The sequence below is a fragment of the Amblyraja radiata genome, chromosome 1 (assembly GCF_010909765.2).
Source record: "Amblyraja radiata isolate CabotCenter1 chromosome 1, sAmbRad1.1.pri, whole genome shotgun sequence".
Lineage (NCBI taxonomy): Eukaryota > Metazoa > Chordata > Chondrichthyes > Rajiformes > Rajidae > Amblyraja > Amblyraja radiata.
The window spans coordinates 16,409,751-16,434,090 of NC_045956.1; the positions used below are offsets into that span (position 1 = coordinate 16,409,751).

General features: G+C 41.2%; 1 protein-coding gene across 1 annotated transcript; it reads right to left on the reverse strand.

Annotated features, from left to right (window-relative positions):
- Positions 1-569: 569 nt before the first annotated feature.
- On the reverse strand, positions 570-23,239 carry tma16 (translation machinery associated 16 homolog). Its single transcript, XM_033024819.1, has 8 exons — positions 23,004-23,239; positions 20,971-20,986; positions 19,961-20,070; positions 16,266-16,303; positions 15,551-15,635; positions 14,070-14,218; positions 3,016-3,058; positions 570-1,616 (listed from the first exon to the last, which is right to left on the reverse strand). The coding sequence occupies exons 1-8, from the start codon at positions 23,237-23,239 to the stop codon at positions 1,469-1,471; spliced, it is 825 nt and encodes a 274-aa protein (XP_032880710.1). The 3' UTR covers positions 570-1,468.
- Between the last annotated feature and the right edge of the window lie 1,101 nt (positions 23,240-24,340).

The following is a 24,340-nucleotide window of genomic DNA, read 5'->3' on the forward strand; positions in this document are numbered from 1 at the left end:
CTGTCCCACTTAGGAAATCTGAACGGAAACCTCTGGAGACTTTGCGCCCCACCCAAGGTTTCCATGCGGTTCCCGGAGGTTGCAGGTGGTTGCAGGTAGTGGAAGCAGGTAGGGAGACTGACAAAAACCTCCGGGAACCGCACGGAAACCTTGGGCGGGGCACAAAGTCTCCAGAGGTTTCCGTTCAGGTTTCCTAAGTGGGACAGGAGCATTACAGTGCTTGCAGCGCCGGAGACCCGGGTTTGATCCTGACTAGTCGCTGTCTGCACGGAATTTGTACGTTCTCTCCATGACCGCGTGGGTTTTCTCCGAGATCTTCAGTTTTCTCCCACACTCCAAAGACGTACAGGTTTGTAGGTTAATTGGCTTGGTATAAGTGTAAATTGTCCCTAGTGTGATTAGGACAGCGTTAATGTGTGGGGATCACTAGTGATTTACGGACCCGTTGGGTCGGGGAGCCTGTTTTCGCGCTGTATCTCTAAACTAAACTATACTAAGTTATAAGAACATTAATCATCAGTTTACTTTTTGGCCCTTCAAAAGCAAACAATTTACAGGTTCATTTTACATTTTAGAGGAAAAAAAAGCTTTATTTTTCTCATTTTTCCAATATATTATTCAAAAAATTTGTTACATTGTTTTCTTCAAAAAAACTCAATTGTTCAATTACAGTCTAATGTTTACATGGATCAGACTCGATAGGGCAGAAAAAATATTCTCTAGTCCAATAACATTTACTCTTCTGAAAAACCTTGTCCCCTTTCAATTCTTTCTTTGGTTCAGGTTGGTGCTCTGGTCCTAGAATTTCTTGCAAATGGCCAACATTTTTACATTAAGAAAACTGGTCAATCTCACCTGAACCACACTCCCTCTTATATTTGAATGTTAATGACCTAAAATGATTTTCACAATAATACCAATAGGACAAAAAAACCCCTTGCAAATAAACACATCCCTCCCCATGTTACTAGAGTAAAAAAATCTGGTCTCTGCCCTCATCTATCAATAAATCGCATATAAAATCGTAAGTAAATCCCTGCATCATGTGAAACTGGTAGCAATGAGTCAGAGCAACATCAACACATTTTTAAAAGTCTAATCTGACTGCTTCAGCATCCAGTCCATTTTAGGAAGATCATGACAAAAATAAATCTTAATGAGCGATCAGAAAAGGACCGACAGAAAAACTATATGACCTTTAAAAACTGTTTTAATCATCACTTTCCAGAATATCAATTCAAAATGGAATAAGCGTTTTCCAACTCATAACAGGAGGTCATATCATATAAAATGAGATTTTAAAATAATCACATCTGGGGGACGTGTGCATTTTCTTGAGACTGATATCGGAGAGATTAACACTCCACGGTGCAACCTCGGCATCAAATGTACCCATCACAATGTTCACAGAGTTTTGCCTATTTCCACGTAGTTTTAGCTATTTTCCCCAAATGGATATTTTTTCACTTTAATGTTCTGAGACATCATCTTGATTTGTTGTTTCTTGTGAGTCTTCTTTTCCCTCTTTGTTTCCTTTCTGGATAGAAAGTGAATCTCTTACTGAGAGTTTTTTCACTTTGATGTTTGGAAGCTTTTTTAAATCTCCATCCCACTCGCTTGAATGCAAAAAGGAAATGAATCAGAAAATCAAATTATGTAATACAAATACTGAATACAAGCAAACTGGACAACTCATTATCTTCTAGTCATTAAGTACTTGTTTGACTCGGTTAATATCTTGCCTCATCTACTCCAGGGCTTGAGCATGAAATCTATTTTGATGTTCCAGCAGGGACTGAAGGTATAGAGAGAAAACAACGATTGTCTTGGAGAAACACTGGAAAATAGGAATGCAATTGATCTGTACATGTATAGTTTAATAATCCCACAGCAATAGTTCAAATAGCAGTGTCTTAGATTTCTGCTTTATGACTTTTCCTTTAATTTATTGGTAGTTCTGGATTTTTGCTGGGCTTCACACGACTGCCTGTTTATTGTCCACGTAAGAATGCGATGAATCGTATGCAAAGCTTCAGATACTAATGAGAAGACTCGAAAGAAGCGCAAGATTTTCTTTTCACAGCCACACAATGACAAATTGATAACATATTCAGCCATTTGACAATTACTCACCTTTGGAAAGCAGATTGCTATTTGATTCTTTTGGCAATGTGGGCAGCATGTATTCAAGAGATTAATATGAAAGAATGCATGCAAAGCATGTAAGCACTTAATTGCTTTTTAATTAGATGAATCCAATTGGGCGAATCCTATTAAGCTCACAATTTTTTTTTTTAAAACAGTACCCTTTCCAAATCTATTCCCAGTACAAAGGTTGAACATTGAACTAATTAGAATACAGTCGGCCCCTGGTTATTGAAGGGATTCCGTTCCTGAAAACAGTCCTTTAACCAATTTTTCCATGGGGTGAGAAATGAACAATTTCCTCCAAGAATAAAAACTCATTGCTCAAAATAGTTGAGCCACACACCCCCCCCCCCCCCCCTTCATGACCTACATTCTCAGGACTGCATCACACTATTGCCTGTTTTCTACAGCTACCCATATTCTGCATACACTTCCTATAATTATGTAATTTCATTGAATAGCTTCTATGTTCACCCTACCACTTCCAATAAGCAAACCAGTGGAATATAAACTGTTACCAGTTGTAAATAAATACATTATATACATGGCTTGCACATCCAACTAACTTTCCTACCTGGAAACATCATTGTCAAATATATGGGAGAATTTGCTAGAAGTTGGATTTCAGTAAGTCAGGTCCTCCATAAACTGGGGAGTCCCTGTATAACTTATTTATGTCATCTATCATGTTATCTTAAAAGATGCATCAAAGGAAGTAAAGAAACTTCAGTCCACTAAATTTTAACCCGTGGCTAAAATGTAAACATTACCCGTCACTAATCATTGAAGCCATTCTCAATGGACGTGTTTGTAGTTTTGAATTTGATGGTTAAAAAAATTAAGGAAACAAACGCAGTGCACACTTACCTGAAGACTTTCAGATGCTTTACGTTGAGAATATCAGGAATCTCTGCAGAATTAATAAATGCAACAAGTTGAGCACATATATTTGACAAGGTTTTTTTCTCCCTTTTAGTTAAAGGTTTGAACAAATTCACTAATCACTGCCAAATTGTACACTTAACATATTTAGTAAGTTCTGGTCATCATTCTTCAATAAAGATATTCAGGCGTGAAATAAACGGAGAACAGAAGACAAATGAATACATTTAACATATCTGGGGCAAAAGAGGGCAAGGACTCTGGCACTGAATACTCTGGACAACAACACTGAAAGATAATACTTAAGTATTAAGAATACTGGAAGAGTAAATACATTGAACGCAAGATGTTCAAAATTATCAATTGTAAAATCTGAAATACAAGATCATATGACAAGAAAGACAGTTCATAAATGGATTTACTTCTTTTATTGTGGTGAATATATTGTATGTAGGAAGCAGATATAATTGAAAAAAACAACACAATTATATAAGAAAATAGGCAAGTGAGATATTTTAAATTGTATAGTACAATATACAGATTCTATAATGCAGGAGTTCCCTGGATTATGGAAGACCAGATTTACAGAATCTGACTTTATGCAAATTATCTCATAATTTTTTTTAAAGTATTTTCAAGACAGGGAACACATTTACAGAAATACGATCATCCTCATGAGTTATGAAATAAGGATAGAAGCTAGTTAATTCAAAAGTCACCCAGCAAATAAAAACTGATGACGTGTAACTTCCCTGCAGTAATCAAATAGATGCGTAGCCCTTAACGGTACAACTGCAAATTCACAGCAAGAGGCCAATGCTAAGAGATTTGGTTTGGAAACTGACACAGCAATCTCTTCTATTAACAATTTATCAAACCATGTAACATCTGTTGAAGCATTAACGTCATTAAAACTAAGCATTGGATGTGCAACATTCTGATTCTGTACCCCTGTAACACCACAGGGGAAGATAATAAATACATGTCTATGTTAACTAATCCTCGTTACAATTGTTCTTTTGCAAACTGTTTATAGTTCTCAGAAACAGAACCTTACATAACATGGAGACTGTCGGTACGATCTTGCATTCCTACTTATTTAATATATATTTTAAAGCAATTTAATAATAACAAAGCAACATGCTGTGCACCAGAATCATCAGAAAATATTACATTCAATAGTTATAAAACTACTTTGATTTAGTCCTATATTGCTGCTCCTATATACTTTTACAATTTGGGACGGAAACCTACTTCATTTAACAGATGCACAGTTAATGCAAGCAATCTATTTATTTGAAGACTCAGAAATTAGAAGTCCCTAATGCTACCATACGAATGGGTAAGTGCATTAAGCAGGCAGCATTTCAAAGGATAATTGCTCATCCCTGTCCCTTTCCAATGATTCAAATAAATGAGTAAACACAGTACTCCAGAAATGGAGATTGCTTATTAATATTTAATGGCTGATATTCTGTGCAGCTTTTAGTGTGGAATAAATTGTATTTCAAAGTATGGAATATTTATTTTGCATATATAAATATATTTTGCAACACTCAATCATTGCTGATTGTTAAGTCTAAACCCTTTTGTATTATAAAGAAGTGCAAACTTCATCTTAGTTCCCCATACAAGGTAGGGTAAAGAATGTGTTCACAACAAGGAATAGTGTTTATAGTAAGTATATTGTTTTGAGGTTGACAATGCACCATACTAGTTTTTCCTTGCCTTTCTGCAATCCATCTCCAATGACCTTCAAGTTAAACCTTTTATCAAAATTCTAGAGAACTAAGAATAGAAGAAAAAAATTGCTTGCTCTTGCGCAAATGGATGGCAAATTTATGGCAACAGAGACCAGAAGGTAAGAAAAAGTATTTAATTTTACTCATAACATAAGACACTATAGATAATGGTGGGCTTGGAGGTCAAATATTGACCATTTGAAATGTAACGGTCAGGTACATTCTTAAGAAATATTGGCCAATGCAATATCTTGACATCAAATTCTGCCATAAGCCAAACCTAGCAAATAATATCCACACACTGTATAAATGTTTATTTTACGGGGGAAATCTGACACTGTTTGGGCAGGTGGAAAAAACTTTGTCCAAGTTTGTGGGAGAGATGAAATGTTATTACAAATCTAAATAAAATGTTCAGACATCAAAATATAGTTCAAACATCGTCAATTAAAAACACGTATCTGCTATAAAAATAATCCAACCGTGCATATTTAGAAATTATCATGCAAGGACATAAACAGGCCAAAATTATCTTTCTTTATGTTATGTTATCTGCATGCTTTTGAATTTTACGGAATTTTTCCAATGAGTTTTCTGGTGCACGAAATAAACTGAAAAGTCGGGCTTTTATTTCTTAAAGATCAATAAAGACTTCTCTTTGAAAATATTTGATTATTTTGATTTAGTCAGGTATTAGATTCTAGACCATATTTGGTCTAGAATCTAACTTGATATTTGATCACCCATATCAACTCGTTTGTCAGCTATAAAAACCTGGATGCAACATAACTTCCTCAAACTCAACAGCGATAAGACAGAATTCCTCCTCATAGGCTCCAAAGCCACACTCAGCAAAATCAATAACCCCACTCTCACCATTGACGGCACCACTGTCTCCCCATCTCCCCAGGCCCGCAACCTTGGCGTGATCTTTGATTCCACCCTCTCCCTAGAGCCTCACATCCGCCATGTCATTAAAACCTCCTTCTTTCATCTCCGCAACATCGCCAAACTCAGACCCTCGCTCACACCTCCCACTGCTGAAAGACTCATCCATGCCTTCATCTCCTCCCGACTGGACTATTGCAACTCACTTCTCCTTGGCATCAGCTCCACCTACATTAACCGACTCCAACTGGTCCAGAACGCAGCCGCCCGACTCATCACCCACACCAAATCCTGGCATCACATCACTCCAGTCCTCAAACAACTTCACTGGCTTCCCATCTCCCACCGGATCACCTACAAAATCCTGATCCTCACCTACAAAGCCCTCCACCATCTGGCCCCCCCATATCTCACTGACCTCCTCTCCCCCTACCAACCCTCACGGCCCCTCAGATCCACATCAGCCGGTCTCCTCTCCATCCACAAGTCCAACCTCCGCAGTTTTGGGGACAGAGCCTTCTCCAGGGCAGCTCCCAGGCTCTGGAACTCCCTCCCCCAACTGATCTGCAATTCCGTGTCCCTCACCATCTTCCAGTCCCGCCTCAAGACCCATCTCTTCACCTTTGCCCATCCTTAGCCCCACGTCCCCCCTCCCTTTTCATCTGTGCATTAATTGCCTCATATTGTGTTTTGAATTGAATTCTGTCTTTACTTTGTGTACTAGTCATGTCTCTACTATTTATTTCATTCCCCTTACATGTTTTTCCTCTACCTGCTAAATTTTTGTAAGGTGTCCTTGAGACTCTTGAAAGGCGCCCATAAATAAAATGTATTATTATTATTATTATTAAATGCAAGTCACGTTATATCAACAGGGGACCGCAAGAAAAATAAAAAGTGAACTGACATACGAGGAAAGAATGGGAAAAAAACTGATAGCAAAATTCTTCAACAAGAAAGATTCACTAAGACATGAACTAAAGAACTTATCTGCCAAACATTAGCACTAAAGGAAAGTGAAGGACACAACCATGCTGCTTACTATAACCACATCTCTCAAAGGAGTGCGTAACAAAATAAATCTAAAACCACAAAAAACATTTAATTTAAAAAGGAGCTTGAACAATAACATTTTTGATAAAATAAATTCAAATAGTATTCTTTCCTGAAGGTCAGATTTAAGTTTTAAATGATAAAGGCTGTACAGGAATGCTTGTCTACAGTGCCCTCCATAATGTTTGGGACAAAGACCCATCTTTATTTATTTGCCTCTGCACTCCACAATTTGAGATTTGTAATAGAAAAAAATCATATGTGGTTAAAGTGCACATCGTCAGATATTAATAAAGGCCACTTTTATACATTTTGGTGTAACCATGTAGAGATTACAGCAGTGTTTATACATTGTCTCGCCATGTCAGAGCTGTGACATGTTTGGGACACAGCAATGTCATGTAAATGAAGTAGTCATGTTTAGTAGGTACACAAAAAAGCTGGAGAAACTCAGCGGGTGCAGCAGCATCTATGGAGCGAAGGAAAAATACAACTTTTCGAGCCGAAACCCTTCTTCAGACTGATCAGGGGTGGGGGTGTGGGGAGAAGAAAGGACTCATGTTTAGTATTTTGTTGCATATCCTTTGCATGCAACGACTGCTTGAAGTCTGTAATTCATGGACATCACCAGTTGCTGGGAGTCTTCTCTGGAAATGCTCTGCCAGGCATGTATTGCAGTCATCTTTAGCTTATGCTTGTTTTGGGGGCTAGTCCCCTTCAATTTTCCCTTCAGCATATAAAAGGCATGCTCAATTCGGTTCGGATCGAGTGATTGACTTGGCCACTCAAGAATTTACCATTTTTTTTGCTTTGAAAAACTCCTTTGTTGCTTTAGCAGTATGTTTCAGATCATTGTCTTGCTGTAGAATGAACCGCCGGCCAATGAGTTTTGAGGCATTTGTTTGAACTTGAGCAGATAGGATGTGTCTATACACTTCAGAATAAATTATGCTACTATCATCAGCAGTTGTATCATCAATGAAGATAAGTGAGCCAGTATCTTCAGCAGCCATACACGCCCAGGCCATAACACCCCCACCACCTTGTTTCACAGATGAGGTGATATGCTTTGGATCTTGGGCAGTTCCTTCTTTCCTCCATACTTTGCTCTTGCCATCACTGATATAAGTTAATCTTCATCTCACCTGTCCACAAGACCTTTTTCCAGAACTGTGGTTGTTCTTTTAAGTACTTCTTGGCAAACTGAAACCTGGCCATCCTATTTTTGCAGTAACCAGTGGTTTGCATTTTGCAGTGTAGCCTCTGTATTTCTGTTCATGAAGTCTTCTGCAGGCCGTGGTCATTGACAAATCCACACCTGACTCCTGAAGTGTGTTTCTGATCTGTCGGACAGGTGTTTGGGGAATTTTCTTTATTATAGAGAGAATTCTTCTGTCATCAGCTGTGGAGGTTTTCCTTGGCCTGCCAGTCCCTTTGTGATTAGTAAGCTCACCAGTGCTCTCTTTCTTCTTAATGATGTTCCAAACGGTTGATTTTGGTAAGCCTAAGGTTTGGCTGACGTCTCTAACAGTTTTATTCTTGTTTCTCAGTCTCATAATGGCTTCTTTGACTTTCATTGGCACAACTTTGGTCCCCATGTTGATAAATAACAATAAAAGTTTTCAAAGGTGATAGAAAGACTGGAGGAAAGACTGGGTGCTGAGAGCTCTCTTATGCCTGCATTAAAGAGGCAGTTAAACACACCTGGGCAAATACAAACGCCTGTGAAGCCACATGTCCCAAACATTATGGTGCCCTGAAATGAGGGGGAGGGCACGATGGAGAAACACAGCTGTAATATCTACATGGTGAAACCAAATTGTATAAAAATGGTCTTTATTAAAATCTGACTGTGCACTTTAACCACATGTGATTTTTTCTATTACAAATCTCAAATTCTGGAGTACAGAGGCAAATAAATAGATGATGGGTCTTTGGCCCAAACACTATGGAGGGCACTGAATATTTCTGAAATTGGGAAATTTAACAACTTCAGCCACTTATTCGGGTGGACATAACTTACACATAAAGCTGCTATTAGATCAGTAGTGTGCGACTGAATGGTGGAAGAATGAAGCATGAAAACCTTCCTATAAACTCAATATATGCAGATACAATTACATTGCTGCGTATGGGGGAGAATTCTAAGAGCATGGCGGGTAAAGAGAATACAGAATTTAATTAAAGAACAAAAATCCCAAAGATGTTGAAAATCTGAACCAGAAATAGCTGTTACACATTTTTATTGGTTGATTCAGGGCTCAATGCTGTTTTCTTGAAAGCATCTACAATCACGCTGAAACCAATATTTATTTCCTCCCAACATGGCAGCCCTCATCATGAAGAATCAAAAGGAAAAGGTTTTCTTTTAATGTTTTCTTCAAATTTCTTGGGGAAAGTGAATTAAAGACACGTTTTCAACTCAAAATCAAGAATACTTGCTCTGAGAGCACTAATGTAGCAGACTTACTCACAAAGAAAAATAACCAGGCTGACAACCAGCTGCCAAATACCTAGCTATAAAATGTATTACTCTTCTCTATACAAGTTTAAAATAAATGAAAATTAACAATAATGTAATTGAATGAACTTACAATAAATGGAAAACATTTGGATAAAAGTCATGAAACACTGAACAATATAAGTCACCCTTATTTCAGATCCACTCTAAAACACCACACCAGGCTAATTTTTTTTAATCAACTTTGACAGGCACCCTATTCAATAAAAGTTTGATCATTGTTTTCTACCTTTTTCTCTCATCACCCAAATGCCATCTACACAGTGGAAGCACACCGCTGAAACAACATACCCTCCCTCACTCCTGTTACTCATCTGCAAAACTATCCCAGATTAGCCACTTAACCCCAATAACCCCAGGACCCAAGTAACCAGAGTGCAAGCAAGCAATTTGTTATACTGATTGACTGCCTTTGAAGATGCAACACTGATACATTAGAAGAAGTGGTGAAGAATTTGTCCTATTATGTCCAAATGTGAAACTACAGCTGCATGATGTCAGCGTGGAGCAAGAACACTATAGATGTTTTCTTGCCCCTTTCCCACCATTGCTGACACTAGTTAGTCCTTAATTACTAGGCTGTTGAATTTTCCCATCACCCTCATGCCTCTCATCTCCAATTTATACAACACATTCACACCTGAATGAAGTCTCATTATTCACACCTTTTCAGCTCCCTGACATCTGAACATCTGGTTAGCGTCAGTATGGGAAAGCAGATGAGGTAATTTTCCACCCAAGGCAGCTTTACCTCCCACTATCGTTGGCATCAAGACAATTTTGAGATCAACACTAATAATTGCACGTGGCTAAGGTGATTATGGAAACCAACAGGAATTTGAAAGTTTCAAAGAAACAGGTATGTGTATAAATATATATGAAAAATGAGTCAACTTACAGTCATATAAATAGCTGTAAAATCAAAGCAATGTCTGGAAACTTTACAAGGAAATGTATAGGGAGGTGCTAGTGGCCAGACGACCTAGGGTGATGGAGGAGCTGAAGGAAATTCACATTAGGCAGGAAATGGTGTTGGGTAGACTGATGGGAACGAAGACTGATAAGTCCCCACAGCCTGATAGTCTGCATCCCGGGGTACTTCAGGAAGTGACTCCCGAAATCATGGACGCATTGGTGATCATTTTCCAATGTTCTAGACTCAGGATCAGTTCCCGTGGATTGGAGGGTAGCTAATGTTATCCCACTTTTTAAGAAAGGCAGGAGAGAGAAAACAGGGAATTATAGACCAGTTAGCCTCACATCGGTGGTGGGGAAGTTGCTGGAGTCAATTATAAAAGATGAAATGGCTGCACATTTAGATAGCAGTAACAGGAACGGTCCGAGTCAGCATGGATTTACGAAGGGGAAATCATGCTTGACTAATCTTCTGGAATTTTTTCAGGATGTAACTAGGAAAATGGACAAGCCAGTGGATGTAGTGTACCTGGACTTTCAGAAAGCCTTTGATAAGGTCCAATATAGGAGATTAGTGGGCAAAATTAGAGCACATGGTATAGGGGGTAGGGTACTGACATGGATAGAAAATTGGTTGGCAGACAGGAAACAAAGAGTAGAGATTGATGGGTCCCTTTCAGAATGGCAGGCAGTGACTAGTAGGGTACCGCAAGGCTCGGTGCTGGGACCGCAGCTATTTACAATACACATTAATTATTTAGATGAGGGGATTAAAAGTAACATTAGCAAATTTGCAGATGACACAAAGCTGGGTGGCAGTGTGAACTGTGAGGATGATACTATGAGGATGCAGGGTGACTTGGACAGGTTGGGTGAGTGGGTAGCTGCATGGTAGATGCAGTTTAATGTGGATAAATGTGAGGTTATCCACTTTGGTGGCAAGAACAGGAAGGCTGATTATTATCTAAATGGTGTATTGTTGGGAAAAGGGGAAGTACAACAGGATCTGGGGATCCTTGTTCATCAGCCACTGAAAGTAAGCATGCAGGTACAGCAGGCAGTGAAGAAAGCTAATGGCATGTTGGCCATAACAAGAGGAATGGGGTAATGGGAGCAAAGAGGTCCTTCTGCAGTTGTACAGGGCCCTAGTGAGACCACACGTGGAGAATTGTGTGCAGTTTTGGTCTTCAAATTTAAGGAAGGACATTCTTGTTATTGAGGGAGTGCAGCATAGGTTCACCAGGTTAATTCTCGGCTGGCGGGACTGTCATATGTTGAAAGAATGGAGCGACTGGGCTTGTATACACGGGAATTCAGAAGGATTAGAGGGAATCTTATTGAAACATATAAGATTATTAAGGGATTGGACAAGCTAGAAGCAGGAAACATGTTTCCGATGTTGGGGGAGTCCAGAACCAGCGGCCACAGTTTAAGAATAAGGGGTAGGCCAATTAGAACAGAGATGAGGAAAAACTTTTTCAGCCAGAGAGTTTTGAATCTGTGGAATTCTCTGCCTCAGAAGGCAGTGGAGGCCAATTCTCTGGATGTTTTCAAGAGAGAGTTAGAGCTTTAGAGCTCTTAAAAATAGCGGAGTCAAGCGATATGGCGATAAGGCAGGAACGGGGTACTGATTGTAGATGATCAGCCATGATCACAGTGAGTGATGGTGCCTGCTCGAAGGACCAAATGGCCTACTCCTGTGTCTGTTGCCTCATGTGATAACCAACACCAATAACTCTGGAGACCAACAAATGCAAAAGAAATCTCAAGTCAACTCAGGCCATTGGCTGGAAGAAGAACTCACCACTTTGCATCCCTCCGGGCTCTGGAGTGGGTAATATGTGAATATCGTTAATGTGTCTTGGAGGTTGTGTAACTAACTAAAAGAGTTAACTAAAGAATTAACTAGTTATTAAAGAATTGACTAGTTTTGCTTGAAAAAACATAGTAAAACTTTGAGATGTTTGAACAAATGACGATTAAAGAACATTGGCTGGTGTTTTGTCGAGTGCTGTATTCAATTTGGCTACTTGGCAACACAGGCAAGATGCCACAACAACTTGACTCATAGAGCGGCTACCTCATATTGTCTGTGACCTATGTTTAAACTTGACCTTTGGTGCAGTCTGTGTGGAGTTTAGATGTTCTCCCTGTGAATACTTAGGTTTCCTTTAGGTGCTCTAGCTTCCTCCTGAGGAATTGTGGGTGGTCAGGTCAATTGGCCACTGTCAATTCATCATGGTGTTGTATGGGTGAATCGTTGAAGAAATGTAGAGAACATGATACAGGAAAAATTAGTTGGCATATGGCACTGCTTCACGAGACAGCACAGACTCGATGGGTTGAATGATCTTCTGTACTATGAGAAAATATGGAAAAAGGCCATTATATATTTTATCTTCAAGTGTAACCAAAAGCCAAGGATTCTTGCTGCTCTCAAACCTGGCCAATTGGAGGGGAAAACAAAATCAGTTAAGTCCTCCTTCCATTCTGCTTCCCTTTCACTTGCTCAAGCTCATAATCAATGAGAAATCTGGTCCAATTTGGTCCAACTAAAATAGGCAAGATGCCCCTGTGAGTCCAACAGACAGAGGGATCTTTAACATGTATTACAATGAGGCAGAGCCACAATTGCAAGGAAGCCTCAGGTTTCTACAACATTTCTGAGCTTTAAATGGGCTTGGGCTAATTTCTTGCACAAAATATTTCATGAGCATTAACAAGATAGAGTAAAACATTCAAAGGAGGCTTTCCCAAATGATAATAGTGCTGATCAATTGTGCTGAATTCAAGTTTGCGTTTTAATTTTTTAATCTATCTGTGCCACTGTGGTCTCTGAAAAAAGCAACAAATTCACCTAGTTGCCTTGAGAATGTATTTGCATCCAAATGTTTAAACAGCTGGGATAGTTGGAGCTGTTCTTTATCATGTTAATAGTACTGCTTATACAACTAAAACAAAGTGATAAATTTATGTTCAACTCTGCACAAGGTAAATTTGGGCTGCCGTCTCGGCATTTGCAGTGGGTGCAACTATCCAGCATATAACAGCACCAGCAACCATCACAGTTATAACTTTGTGTTATTTATTTTAGTCCCATGGCTTTAAGTCAACATAGGCCAGTGATAGCCACATATTGTACCTCTCAACAGATAAACCAAACCCTCTCCATGTTAAAGGCACGGTAACTAAAATTCAAATAATCCGAAACGTCACCTATTCCTTTGCTCCATAGATGCTGCCTCACCCGCTGAGTTTCTCCAGTATTTTTGTCTACCTTCAAATAAATGAAGTTCAGGTTTTGATCAGCCATGTTGTACAGAATGACAGATGTAAGGGGCTGAACTGCCTACACCTTTTGCATCAGAGATAAATGATGATTAAAATCATCATCCAGAGCTCCTTTAGATCCCCAAATCCAAAAAACTAACAAAAATAATTCAACAATATATTTTCAGTTCTTTACTGGAGCGAGTCCAGATTATTAAAACATTGGAACTTTGTTTACTGTTCATCCTTAACACATTTCAAATCACAAAATGTCAACAGTATATATGTCGGAGGACTTAACGCCCTGTCCCACGGTACGAGTTCATTCCAAGAGCTCTCCCGAGTTTGCCCTGATTCAAACTCGGAGATTTACGGTAATGGCCACTCGTCGGTACTTGGGGCTCTCGTGGACATTTTTCATCATGTTGAAAAATCTTCACGAGTCTTCACGAATCTTACCTGCCGTTAGCGAGTCTTTCCGAGTACCTGCCGTTAACACTAAGAGACGTCCCCGAGCTACGACTTACCCACTACGTAATTCTCCGTGCTTACCACGAGTTTGATTTTCTTTTAAACTCGGGAGAGCTCTTGGAATGAACTCGTACCGTAGGACAGGGCTATTAGTATTGTACTGTATTCAGCACTCTCACCCAAGCCATTTTCTTGATACTGAAGCCTTTCACGTTCAATGGTCTGTTTCAGAATGGCTTCACGAGCTTCGTGCTGTCTTCCTTGTCTGCCTTTGATACTATTTGCCAATTCAATTTGTAGCAGCTCAGTGTCAAATCTGTGCAAATACCTGGAATGGAGTAACAGATTTCTTTATGCATAAACTATAATAAAAGTTAGAGGTCATTGAGTAATAATTTGTAGTTAGTTTTAAAAGAACAACAGTTGTGGTTTGCCTACTAGACATTCCAAATAATCCCATTTAAAACTTTTGACTTCCAAAAACTGTGAGCTTGGTTCAAGTGGAAAATAATATGTAAAACTGAAACATTTCTCAGAATTCAGCAGGTGACATTCTACATGAACAATATCTACTTTTGCATAAAACAAAGGAAATACTTTTGTAATTCCTGTTCAGCACTAAAATATTTCAACAAATGAAAATGAAACGATCGCCAAGCCTCACTGATGTAGATCAGCTGATCAAGATGTGAGACCAGGCGGAGGCTTGGTGATCGTTTCGCCGAACACCTCCGCTCAGTCCGCAATAACCAACCTGACCTGGCTCAGCACTTCAACTCCCCCTCCCATTCCCTATCTGACCTCTCTGTCCTGGGTCTCCTCCATGGCCAGAGCAAGCAACACTGGAAACTGGAGGAACAGCACCTCATATTCCGCTTGGGGAGTCTGCATCCTGCGGGCATGAACATTGAATTCTCCCAATTTTGTTAGCCCTTGCTGTCTCCTCCCCTTCCTCAGCCCTCGGGCTGTCTCCTCCCATCCCTCAGCCCTCGGGCTCCTCCTCCTCCTTTTTCCTTTCTTCTCCCCGCCCCCCCCACCCCCCATCAGTCTGAAGAAGGGTTTTGGCCCGAAACGTTGTCTATTTCCTTCGCTCCATAGATGCTGCTGCACCCGCTGAGTTTCTCCAGCATTTTTGTGTACCTTCGATTTTCCAGCATCTGCAGTTCCTTCTTAAACAATTAATAATGGATAACTGATTGGGGAGTCAAATGGATTTTCATTGTTTTACGGGTAGGAAACATCTTCATTTTGGGTCTTGTAAAAAACAGTCACTTCAACATCACATTATTTAGAATAATTCAATTATTTCTATTGATAAAAGAATAACAATTTCCAAGCTCATTCAATGTCATATGATTTAAAAAATCTGAATCTACTGCCAATTTCAGAAGTTAATAAATTGATTTTGGGAGGGAAAAGTGAAGCACCCACATGCCTGTGAATGACAAGGAGTTAAAGCACCACATGAAATATTTGCTAACACAATTTTCTGTACCCGAATTCCAAAACTCCTAACAAGTGGAAGCTAGTTAATTATACAAAAAGAAGAAAGTTCTATAAAAGAAAATTAAAGTTGCAAATTGTGATTGCCACTTTCACAATGGGATAAAAATTGTGAACATACCGAGAAATATGAATGTTTTTCAAAATTATTTCTTACTTTTCTATAATCTCACAGGCTTCCTCCTTACTGTACTCAGTCTTGGTGGGGTCCACACGACTTTGAAACCATAGCAGTTTCTCACCTATATTTTAAAAAATCAATTTTGAATGCAGATTAATATTCAGCACTGTTATACGCATCCTTGAACACCAAATGTAATTAAAAAATAAACAAAATTATTTAATAAATTGACAACAAAAACAGAATACATTTACATTTTCCCTACCCCCAATCACATTAGCATGAATATATTGTTATTTTTAGAAGTGGTGAAACCTAACATAGTAATGTGAGAGAGGAAGGTTTCTGTTATTCTCATGATAGTAGATTTGCTGGACTGGATTATAGCAAATCCAGGATTTGAAAACATGCCACCAGAATGTGGATGACTCAATCAGCTGGCTTGGCTCATCAGTCTAACTCAAAAACACTAAAACAAAGCATGCCATTTTTAGCTTTAATAAGTTTTGTTTTGAAAAGGGCCAGCAGAGCAAAAATAGGGGGCCCATTAATTCAAAGTGTATAGGTCTACCTAATGGGCAAATTGTAATCTTCTGACAGGACAATCTGCCTTGTTGTTAAATTACATGGTACTGCAATAAAAAAACATATTGTGCAAAGAGATCTCTCCATTGAGTTTCCTGCAGACCTCTAGATTGATAAACGATGGTCCATTTTCAACCAAAAGCAGTGACAATAATTTGCATCTTACCAGTAACATTTAGACGTGCAGCCTTCACATTCTTTATCCTAGATAGAAAATGAAGTTCAAACGTCACATTTAAAATGTTTGTGCCAAATAGACAGTGAAGATAGTTATCACAAATTATCTTAATCGCTGGGCAACTGGGTCTAGGAATGGAGTTTAATTCGGATACGTGTGCGATGTTGCATTTTGGGAAGTCAAACCAGAGCAGGACCGTCACGGTGCTAGGTGGAACATTGGAGAGTGCGCTACTCCTATTTCCCTCTGCTCTACAAGTACATCGTTTCCTGAAAGAGGCATCACAGGTAGATAGGGTGATGACGAAAACTTCTGGCATGCTGGCATTTATCAGTCTGGGAAATAAGTATAGAAGTTGGGATGTTAAAGTTGATGAGGCTGTGCTTGGAGTACTTTGTTCAGTTTTGGTCACATTGCCAAAGGAAAGATGACATGAAACTGGAAAGGTTGCAGAGAAGATTGACCAGGATGCAAAGGTCTGAGTTATAGGGATAAGTTGAATAAGCTAGAATTGTATTCATTAAATTACAGGAGACTCAGGATTCTGTAAAAGTGTATACAAGTGTACAAAATCATGAGGGGAATAAATAGTATGCATGCACAACGCCCCCCCCCCCCCCCTCCCCCAAGATATATAATTAAGAACAAGTGCACATAGGTTTAAGATGAAAGGGAAAATATTTAATAGGAACTTGAGGGGCAACTTTTCCACACAGTTTGTTTTATATATATGGAATGAGCTGTCAGAGGAGGTAGTTAAGGCAGGTACAATGATATTTAAAATATATTTGGACAGATACATGGATAGGAAAGGTTTAGAGACATTTGGGCTTAATGGATGGAGCATATACAGCTTGTGTAAATGGGGCATTTTGATCGGCAGGGGCAAGTTGGGCCAAAGGGTCTGCTTCTGTGCCGTATGACACTTATGATTGTATGACATCGCTAATGTACTTCAGAAGGAAATCTGTCATCCTTACTCAGTCTGGTCCATATATGGTTCCCAACCACAAAAGCGCAGTTGACTCTAAACTATCTCTATAATACAGCACTCAACATTATCTCAATCAGGGCTGAAAAAAAAATGACAGCCAGTGAACTCTACATATTGTGAACAAATAAAGTGGTTTCTAGTGGAATTTTTCGCCTGGTGGATATGGGACAAATGTGGGCAAACAGTACTAGCTCAGATGGGCATCTTGACCAGCAAGGACTAGTTGGGCCAAGCATGCCATTTGACTTTACTGACATGGTTGAAAAAGTTGACAAAAATGCTGGAGAAACTCAGCGGGTGAGACAGCATCTATGGAGCGAAGGAATACGCAACGTTTCGGGTCGAAACCCTTCTTCAGACTGATGTGGGGGGGGGGGGGGGCGGAAAAATAAAGGAAGAGTCGGAGTCAGTAGGCTGTGGGAGAGCTGGGAAGGGGAGGGGAAGGTGGGAGAAAGCAAGGACTACCTGAAATTGGAGAAGCCAGTGTTGATACCGCTGGGGTGTAAACTACCCAAGCAAAATATGAGGTCCAATTTGTAGTGGGACTCACTCTGGCCATGGAGGAGGCCCAGGACAGAAAGGTCGGATCCGGAATGGGGGGGGGTGAGTTGAAGTACTGAGCCACCAGAAGATCAGTTTGGTTAATGCGAACTGAGCGGAGGTGTTGGGCGATGCGATCGTCAAGCCTGCGCTTGGTTGAAAAGGTTAATTCTGCACCATGTCTGGATGCTTACGAGTCAAAGCAAAAGCTGGGGCGTGCAATGCTCAGTCACATTGTAGCAGGTTTCTTTTCATTTATGAATACATAAGTGAACATTATAAGAAAGCAGTCCCAATTGATCTTATTTGGCATAATAGTGACCATAGATTTGAGCATTTACAACAGAGGAAAGTTCATCCATTCTGAATATATTTCTAAATAGTATTTGATTTTAGCTCACCAAGGAAACACATCCAAGGTCACCAATGAGTGACTCAATTGATAAGTACATTACAAAGACACAAATGATACAAAGGACATTTATTATTACATACACCAATTGGTGTCGTGAAATTTGACTTGCCAATGCAGCACACGAATAAAGATAAGACACAACATTAAAGAATTTAACAACATAAAAACATCCCTCCCACAATGGTTCCCACTGTGGAGGAAGGCAGCAAAGTCCAGTCCCATCCCCTGTTCACCCATAGTCAGGCCTATTGTGGCCTCCGCAGCCAGTCCGATGTTTTCAGGCCCTCTTGCCGGAAAGCTGGAACTCCGGCGTCGGGTGAACACTCCTCAGCAGCTTGGAAATGTCTGGAGCGGCCGCTTCCTCCCCCGGAGACCGCGGCACCCATAGTCCTCAGGCCGCGATGGCTGGAGCTCCGACTCTGGCGATCTCGGATCCCAGGCTCTGCGGTGTTTTAAATCCAGCGCCGCCCGCAGCCGGACACCCGCTGCCACAGCTCCTCGGATGTTAGTCGGCGGACACAGCACTCCGGAGCCCACCGCACGGCGACCCGGTAAGACATCGCCCGCTCCGTGATGGCATCCCTGCGCTGCGCCGCCGCCGAAGCTGCAGTGCCGGCCGGTCCCGACAGGAAATGCCGCTCCAGTTCGATGCTAGGCCGCGAGGAGGGGGGGCGAAGAAACAGCTCGGAGGGAAGCTGCCTCTCCGACCAGGTAGGCACTAGGAAATAAAGTTTCCCCCTTCCCCTTCCCCCACCCACCACATAAAAGACTAAAAAACCTCCAAAACAAACACTTTAACTCACTAAAAATGTAAAAAAAGGGTGAAAGGACTAACAGCTGCTGACAGGGCATCCATACTCGACGGCGCCCTGCCAGGTATTGATTGGTACTGATCGAAATATACCAGATAGATACCAGATTGCATTGTATTCATGTCAAATTCACCCAGCTGACCACATCAAAGTGGTCTGGAAGGGAAAACAATAATTCAGGTTCCCCATTCATCCGTTCGGATATACAATATCAATGTGTGTGAATGGTGAATAATGAGAACCGGCAAAATGCCTGCTTCTGTGGCATTAAGGTGTAGGTTTTGAAATTAAATCTAACCAGATCACCAGTGTCCATCATATTTCATGACCATTTGCTTTTCATAAGATAACATGGCAGCAAATCTGCACATAGAAATAGCAAAAATAATGACATGATCTTTTGTCCACCTGAACAAGCCCTTAATTTAAAATGAACCCAAAAATTGGCATCTTCCTTATTTAGTACTTCCTTAGTTATTAAGAAATATGTGTTTGAAGTCCATGGTGGTGGTTGTACTGAGAATGCTGTCAACCCAATTAACAGTCACAAAACATAAACCATTCCCCCGCATCCAATTGTTAAGTACAAAAATAGCTCCATTAGACCTAGATGATGCTAACGAGTTATTGGTCTTGTCACTAATCAGTTTATAAAAAAAGCTAATGAAATTGCAAATAATTTACCTTTCATATAATATAATATTGATCTAATGGATGCTATCGATAATTGATAGAAAGTAAAAATGTGTCAAATCTGACAGACCCATCATCAGTATTAACACTGTTAAATAAAGCACGGTACAAAGCAAAATGGCAGACCATGATTACTGATCAACAGACGGACATGCGATAGGAAACAAACACGGGAAAAGGCACATTAAATGAAAAAAATGAAAAAATGTATCACAGAGCAATTACATACTTATCTTTCTTGTCTTGTTTATGTGTCTCCCGCACAAGCTGGGCAGCCTTTCTGCTGTACGGATGGATTACCTTCTGCTCTGGCCCTTTCTTAGTTTTTGGTGCTTTCGGCTATACAAAAATATAGATTTTTAAAAACAACATCACATTGTCCTACTTAACATTTAATTCACATGTCCTTAGTTCATGAGACGTATAATTAATCAATCAACAAACAAACTTAGTATTTCTGTATTAATAAAGCAATAAATGGATTTATTTATGAAAGTGTCATTCAGACTCTCCTTACAAAAGCTATATTGACAGTGTCAACAGCAATGCTGCCAACACCACCAGCCCTGACAAAATGCAAGAACAACCTCCAAATGTGCAATCAAACTGGGTGCAATGGATTCATTACAAGAAACAGATGTTCTCTTCATTCTTCATTTAGTTAAAAGCAACAAAAATAGCAGAAAGATTAGCCAGTGATCGAATACAGGCAGGTTACTGGTTCTATTTTGAAGTAGTTTAGCAAAATATTGAGGAAATTACAATTAATTGACCTTTTAGTTAATGCAATATTTGGCTGCTGATGAATGCATGGTACAATCATGTTATACCAGCAAATGATAACAATTAGTTCTCATTTTCAATCTGAACAAAAAGAGGGAAGTATGCAACAAGCAATATTAAGAGAATTGGATAATATTGTGCTACAAATTTCCTGAGTTATTACTGTGCACTTGCAACAATAAAATGCTGCTACTAACAATATTGCAGGTATTTACAGATTGTCCTTGGATTTTCCTGGAATTTAAGGTTTGCTTTCATGTGTTACTATTACAATATAGGTAAAACATTAATTTATGTTCATGGAATTTTACACCTATTCCTGTCATTTTTATTTTTGGGCAAAACTAGTTTGGAGTATGACTCATCTGAAGAAGGGTTTCGCCCGAAACTTTGCCAATTTCCTTCGCTCCATAGATGCTGCTGCACCCGCTGAGTTTCTCCAGCATTTTTGTCTACCTTAGAATTTCTTGGTCTGCTTTCAATTCTTCAATAGTACTCAAGTAGCTATCCTTTGATTTTTATTTCCCTTTTTGTCTTTCTTGGTTGACATGAATTATTAACAGCATTACAGAAGCTGACAAACAAGGATCCTTTAAATGTGGATGCAAGTAACTGCAGACACTGCTTTACAAAATACGACACAAATTGCTGGAGTAACTCAATGGGTCAGGCAGCAACTCTAGCGAACATGGATACGTGACATTTCTAGTCAGGACTCCTCTTCAGACTAAAGGGGACCGACCCAAAATGTCACCTATCCTTGTTCTCCAGAAATGCTGCCTGATCTACTGAATTACTTCAGCACTTTGTGCCTTAACTTTTAAATGTGATTGGTCCCTGGTAACATAAAAGAAGCAGCCACTAACCTTAGGAAATTAGACATTACAGAAAGAGTGCAATCATAACAAACCAACAGAAAACAATGAGTTCAAATCCAATTCTAAATCTATTTGCATCTGGGATCAAGCAAATAGTGGTAGAATGCTGCTAAGCAATCTTACACAGGCCGGATTAATAGAAACTGAGACTTAAGACATTAGGGCAGCACGGTGGTGCAGCTTTAGAGTTGCTGCGTTACAGAGCCACAGATCCAGGTTCGAACCTGACTATGGGTGCTGGCTGCATGGAGTTTGTATGTTCTCTCCGTGACCTGCGTGGATTTTCTCTGGGTGCTCAGATTTCCTCCCATATTCAAAAGACGTACAGATTTGTAGGTTATTTGGCTTGGTAAAATTGTAAATTGTCCCTTATGTGTGTAGGATAGCGTTAGTGTGCGGGGATCACTGGTCGGTACGGACTCGGTGGGCCGAAGAGCCTGTTTCCGCGCTGTATCTCTCAACTAAACTAAACGTGTGTTTTCAAACTTCTGTACCTCTTGCCAGGCTGCACCAACAGAGCAATATTTTGTAAGTGAAAGATTCAGGGAGAAGAAACAACACTGGAATATCTTACAGGGTTAGCAATCCAAAGGCCTGGCCTAGTGATCCATATCCCAATATAACAATGCATGCAGTTCTGGTCATCCCATTTCAGGAAAGATGTGGATGCTTTAGAGAGGGTGCAGAGGTTTACCAGAATGCTGTCTCGATTAGTTTCAGCTACAGGGAGAGGTTGGATGGACTTGGATTATGTTCACTGGAACGTCAGAGGTTGAGGGGAGACTTGTGAGAAGTATATAAAATTGTGAGAAGCATAGAGGGGAGTCAGAATCTTTTTCTGGGGTGGAAATGTCCTACACTAGTGGCCATAGCTATAAGGTGAGAGGGGGAAAGTTTATTGGAGATGGGGAGGGCAAGTTTTTTTTTACATAGAGTGTTTGGAAAACATTGACAGGGGTGGTAGTGGAAGTAAATACGATAGTCGCGTTTAAGAAGCTTATGGATAGGCTGGAAGTGCAAGGAATAGAGGGATATGCGTCATGCACAGACAAATGAGATCGTTTTATCGGCATCATGTTCAGCACAAATATTGTGGACTGAAGGGTGTGTTACTGTGCTATATTGTTCTCTGCTCTAGCAGCTGTGAATTTCCCTACCACAAGCAGATATGAATAATAAACTAACTGAAGGTGCTGGTTCCAATAACATGAACATTCACAGTGACAGTGGATCACAACATATTGAGTGCAAAAGATAAGGCTGATATACTTTAATTGCCCTTAAAACCTCCCCCACATGTTGGTGCCTCAGGTCCACATCTCAGCCCAGTCTGAAGAAGTGTCTCAAAACATCACCCATTCCTTCTCTTCAAAGATGCTCCCTGTCCCACTGAGTTACTCCTACATTTTGTGTCTGCCTTCGTTTTAAACCAGCATCTACAGTTGCTTCCTACACTCTCGGCCCAAATTTGATCAGACGGCAGTCTGCAGACCCTGTGACTGAAACGGAGGGGGAGGGAGAGGAGGGAAAGAAAGAGGGGGGGAAGAGAGGGGAGGAGAAGAGGGGGGGGGGGGGGGAGGAGAGGAGAGAGGGGAGAGAGAAGAGAGAGACGTCTCTGGGCAGACGCCGCCATCCTCACCATTGCTCTTGGTGCCGGAAGCGCAGCCCGTGTGCGCCGCGATCCCCGTCCCCCGGCTGCCGGAGCCTTTGGGGGAAGGTGCCGGAGCTGGAGCTGGTGCTGGAGCCGGGGCCGGAGCGGGTCCCGGGACACACAGCCGGCGCTGCTGGCGGGAGTTGTAAAGTGAGCCGGGCAGGCGGTGGACAAGACGTCCAGAGCCGTCACCCATCCCTTGTCTCCAGAGACGCTGCCCGTCCCGCTGAGTTACTCCAGCATGTTGTGTCTACCTTCCATGTAAACCAGCAGTCCCTTCCTACACAGGCAGGCGTCAAGCTCTACAAGGAAACGTAAGGGCCTGTCCCACTTACGCGACCTTGGCTCGCAAATTACGCGACCTCGTGGTCGCTCGAGGCGTACGGGCACCGTATGGCCGCGCGGGGCCGGTCCCACTTAGAAGCGCGGAGGGGTATGGAGTTGTGCGGGGCTGGTCCCGACATCACGCGGGGCTCCAAAAATCCCGCAGTGACCGAAATCTGCGAGCGCCAACGGCCCACATATGCACGCAGGCACATTGCGGTCGTACGCAGCGTCTTGACGTCGTACGCGGTGTCTTGACGGCGTACGCCTAGCGCGTGGCGTTGCTTGATGACGTCACCGCCTGGCGTGGCGTTGCGTGATGAGGTCGCCGTGCGACGCCCAAATTCAGTCGGCCCGCCTCCTGCCCAGCTGTTTTGTAAGCATGACGTAAATGACGTCACGCGCGAACATAGCGCGTCCTCCGCTTCCGGTTGGTCGTGCCAAACGCACGCAATCGCATGCAAGTGGGACGGCTCTGTAGGCGATTTTTCAGGCGACTGCCGGCAACTCAAGTCGTAAGAGGTCGCTGAAAAAGCGGCAACTGGAACGGCGACGTTCAGAGCGGAACACACACACACACATCGCTTCCTTCACCAGCCCGTTATGCAGGCGGGGGACAGGGCAAGCGGGAGGAGCGCTGTCTGAGTGAAATTCACACGGTGCAAAGCGAATGTGATACAGACACACACTGCGATGAACAGGAATGTTGGCGCTGTAATTAAGACGGTGAAAGCACAGTGTACGGGAAGGGTCACGTAAGTCCTTTAAAAGACGGGGAAGATGGAAGAAGGAGTGGAGACAACTTTTAAGAAGCCAGAGATACACTGCTGTGAAGTTCGGCGGACTTTTAACATCGGTTAAATGTTGGTCGGTTATCCTTGGTTCTGAAAACTACTGTTTACGTTTTTTTCCCCAATGAGCCAACAAAATTCATCGGTCAGCACTGGCTCCAACCTACGGGAACCTTCAACCT

Coding starts and splice junctions, on each gene's coding strand:
- tma16 (XM_033024819.1), bottom strand. CDS start 23,239: ATGGGTGACGGCTCTGGACGTCTTGTCCACCGCCTGCCCGGCTCACTT. Junction 15,636..16,265: donor TGCACGTCTAAATGTTACTG/GTAAGATGCAAA, acceptor TTTAAAATATAG/GTGAGAAACTGCTATGGTTT. Junction 3,059..14,069: donor GTATCAAGAAAATGGCTTGG/GTGAGAGTGCTG, acceptor TTAATTCTGCAG/AGATTCCTGATATTCTCAAC.